The sequence below is a fragment of the Euphorbia lathyris genome, chromosome 3 (assembly GCF_963576675.1).
Source record: "Euphorbia lathyris chromosome 3, ddEupLath1.1, whole genome shotgun sequence".
NCBI classification, from domain to species: Eukaryota; Viridiplantae; Streptophyta; class Magnoliopsida; order Malpighiales; family Euphorbiaceae; genus Euphorbia; species Euphorbia lathyris.
The window spans coordinates 54,319,605-54,323,622 of NC_088912.1; the positions used below are offsets into that span (position 1 = coordinate 54,319,605).

Here is a 4,018-nt window from a genome sequence, read left to right on the forward strand (position 1 = left end):
AAATGGGTGTGATCATGGATATCCTTACTAACTTTTGTTCTGCTTCTGGTCAAAAGCTTAACATCCAAAAGTCTAGGATGTTGTGCTCTAATAATATGGACCAAAGGGTCTGTAAGAATTTGAGTGAGATTTCAGGTATCCCTCTTACCAAGGCTTTGGGGAACTATCTGGGGGTTCCTCTTCATAGTGGAAGGGTTTCAAAGGCCTCGTTTAAAGAGATCTTTGATAAAACTAATAAGAAGTGTGCTAATTGGAAAGCTAAGTCCCTTTCTTTGGCGGGCCGGCTTACCTTGATCCAATCAGTGAACTGTGCTGCTCCTAATCACCTTATGCAAGCTTGTAAACTGCCGGAACCTGTGCTTAATGGCCTGGATAAAATCAATCGTCGTTTCCTATGGGGGAACTCTAAAGAAGGAAATAAAATTCATCTGGTTCCTTGGAAGGAAGTCTGCCAGCCTAAAGAGAGGGGAGGTTTAGGGATTAGACAAGCCAGGGACAATAATAATAAAGTCCTGTTAATGAAACTTCTTTGGAGAATGTGGCAATCCCCGTCGGCTCTTTGGGTTCGGTTATTGTGTGGTAAATACAAAAAGGATAAAGTCTTTGAGGGCCCAAGAGAGAGCTCTGAATAGTTCCTTCTTATGGAAAGGGGTGAATGCAGTGTTCTCAGAGTTTTGCTCTGGGATTGGTTGGTCGGTGGGAAATGGCAGATCAATTAGTTTTTGGAAAGATGCCTGGTTAGGGACGAAGCCTTTATTAGAGGTGTGTTCTTCTCTTCCGCCCCTGGAGGTTCGTGATTGGAGGATTGCTGATATGGTGGATTCAGAGGGTGATTGGATTTGGTCAAACTTTGAGGCTTACCTTAATCTGGAAACGCTCCTGAAGATTCGGGGAGTTAATGTGAGCAGTGATGAGGAAGATGGGGATATTCGGTGTTGGTCCCTTACGAACAACGTGGCCTATTCTTGTAAATCTGCGTTCGAGGCATTCTTTATCAACTTGGATTCTCCTCCTTCTGTCACCTGGAAGAACATTTGGGCCCTGAAGGTTCCCTATCGCATTAGGAGTTTCCTGTGGCTGGGTACTAAAGACAGGTTGCTCACGAACGTTGAAAGAAAAAGACGCCATTTAGTGGAGGTTGATACTTGTAGCAGATGTAGAGTTCAGGCTGAAACTACCTGTCACTCTCTCAGAGACTGTGAGAAGAGTAAAAAGGTGTGGAGGGAAATTCTCCCGAGCCATTTACTTCCAAATTTCTTGGCCTATCCGGGTAATGATTGGTTTATAGATGGAGTTAAGGGTTTGTTATTACCTGAGCTGGAGCATGGCAATATCCTCTTTGCTGTTGTGTGTCACCAGCTTTGGCAGTGGAGAAATGCTGATATTTTTGGAGAAGGAGCAATCATCTTTCCTAATTTACTTGCCTTTTTCTCTAGAAAAATTAATACTACTATTAAGAGCTTTAAGGAGGAGTGTTTATCTAATACTTGCCAGGGAATGTGGTTCATTTGGTGGGTTGGAGCAGACCTGGTGAAGGGACTGTGAAGTTAAATACTGATGGCTCTTGTTCTTCAGATGGCAGAATTGCGGCGGGTGGAGTCTTGAGAGATGCTGGAGGTGATTGGATGTCTGGCTTTGCTCAGAACCTTGGAGTGGGATCTTCCTTCACTACTGAGCTCTAGGGAATCTTCTCCGGGCTTAGACTCGCCAAAAGTCTGGGCTTTAAAAATCTTTTGGTGGAATCTGACAACCTGGAAGCGGTTAAAATTATCTCTGATAATAAGGCTTTATGTTTGAGCAACCATAATTTAGTAAAAGGGATTAAAAGGTTACGTTCTTCCCTCGACACCATCAGCTTTGGGCATGTCTTCAGGGAGCAGAATAGGGTTGCTGATCGCCTTGCGGCTGAGGGCCATGTGAGATTACTTGGTGTCTCTACCTTCCAGTCACCTCCGGAGTTCCTTTTCTCTTTGCTGTCTGATAACCGGGTTGGGGTTAGCTTTCCCAGGCTAATCCCGGGTTAGTTTTTTTTTTTTTTTTGGGGGGGGGGGGGGGCTTTTGTTTTTTCTTTTCTTTGCCTATCAAAAAAAATTCGGTGAATTTTTTGAATTTTTTTTTGTTCAATTTGTACAAAATACAATATATTTTTTTTATTTTTTTCACTTCCTAATATATGTTTGTAATTTATTATTGATAAAATGACGCACATTTAAAGTGTAGATGAAAAAATTCATAACCGAGAAGACAGTTTGATGAATTATTTCTCAAATTTATCCAATTTATCAACATTATAGGTAAAACTGTACCATTTTAGCCTTTAGAATTAAAATTGCTTTTAACCTAAAACATTTGATATATTTTTGCAACTTAACCATAAAAATTAATAAATCACTTTAAAGTGAATCGATTAATTGTTTTAAGTAAGTTTGTGGGCTAAATAGTCTTCTTTTTTTTTCTTAATGGACTTGACTTTTTTATTTATTTATTTATTTATGAATAAATAGGAGGAGTTAAAAATGTAATTAAGCAAGCAGTAAGTTATAAGAAAGGAAGAGGTAGCAACGACTTAGGGCGGGCAGTCGAAGTCATGATCAAAGAAATGTAAGTAATTATTAATTTCAAATTGAGAATCTAATTAATATTCAAAAGGCGTTATATATATATAAAAATACAATTAAGTTAAAGAAAGGCCTTCCCTTCCCCATGCCGACTGTTCCATCCAATGGAGGACGACGCCGATCCTAACCCTTGTGAACCCAAAAGCTCATATTTTCTGGGTTGTTTTGGTTTTTCCGGCAAACGCAAAGCAGGAGACAAAGTTGATAATCGTAGTAGGTTGTTTCGGCGGTCAACGTTAGTCCTGAAACAATCCGGCGGCACAAAAACTGTCCCTCTGGACTCTGCTACTTCACAGAAAATAAAGAATTGTATGTTTAACAAGTCAAAGCTCAAGAATAACGCGGCGGTCAAAGAGGAGGTATGTCAATTTGTTCAAATATTGAGGCATTGAATTCATCTCCAAAACCAGTTTTTTTTTTTTTTTTTTAATTCATGAATACATATATTAGTAATTTGAATATGTTTGTTGTGATATCCAGAGTTTGGAAAAGGAAAATGGGAAATATTTGGATAATATGAAAGGTTGTAGGAATGAGTCATTCCGACGGAGAATAAGAAAGGCGTACAGTCAACCCGGTTCACCACCAGGCACGAATGGAATTACAGTTTCATTTCCAGGGGATAGAAAGGAAATGGAAAGAGTAAGAAATAAGAATGATGCATTGATGGGCATGTCAATTATAATGGTGACTTTAGTCATAATATTGATTTGGGGAAGAATATGTGCAATTATATGCACTTGCACATGGTTATACTTTGTTCCTAGACTAAGATTAAGATCAAGAGAGCCTCAGCTGCCTCAAAACGATTTGGTTTTAGATTTCAAGTCGGATAACTACAAGAAGAAACGAGTGGTTTTTCAAGGTTTTCTTGACAGAAACCACAACCGCTCTCTTTGAATTTTGTTATTATACCTATACATATTTGGTGTGTAAATTCTACAACTTTTATGATATATATTCATTTTTTAAATTACATTCGTGGACTTTCATTACATCTCGCTAATTCACGCCAGCCGGCTGCCTTTATATATGGATAGCTACAAACACAATAATAATTCTTATAAATCTTCAACAAAGTTTATAATAATTGTAATGAAAGCTGTATATTACTAGTCCTACAAAGGAAGATATTATTAGTCTTGTGTTGTTGGGCTAATTAAAGAACGTGCCAACATTACAACACTTACATTCTTCTAGAATATATCTCATTCCTAAGGCTAATTAAAGAACGTGCCAACATTACAAGACTTACATTCTTCTAGAATATATCTCCTTCCTAACTAGTAACATTTTTGTTTCTCTCATTCAAAACTCTATATATATATATATATATATATATATATATATATATATATATATATATATATATATATAAAAGCTTAATTAACTTTTGTAAA

The 4,018-nt window shown here is 37.7% G+C and overlaps 1 protein-coding gene across 1 annotated transcript; it reads left to right on the plus strand.

Annotated features, from left to right (window-relative positions):
• Positions 1-2,584: 2,584 nt before the first annotated feature.
• Positions 2,585-3,594, plus strand: LOC136223630 (uncharacterized protein At5g23160). Its single transcript, XM_066011742.1, has 2 exons — positions 2,585-2,977; positions 3,099-3,594. Exons 1-2 carry the CDS (start codon positions 2,723-2,725, stop codon positions 3,516-3,518), a joined length of 675 nt encoding a protein of 224 aa, XP_065867814.1. The 5' UTR covers positions 2,585-2,722; the 3' UTR covers positions 3,519-3,594.
• The last annotated feature ends 424 nt before the right edge of the window (positions 3,595-4,018 follow it).

Bases quoted from the DNA above. Each gene is read 5' to 3' on its own strand.
- LOC136223630 (XM_066011742.1), top strand. From the start codon at position 2,723: ATGGAGGACGACGCCGATCCTAACCCTTGTGAACCCAAAAGCTCATAT. The intron at 2,978-3,098 runs GTATGTCAATTT...TGTGATATCCAG, and splicing joins ACGCGGCGGTCAAAGAGGAG to AGTTTGGAAAAGGAAAATGG.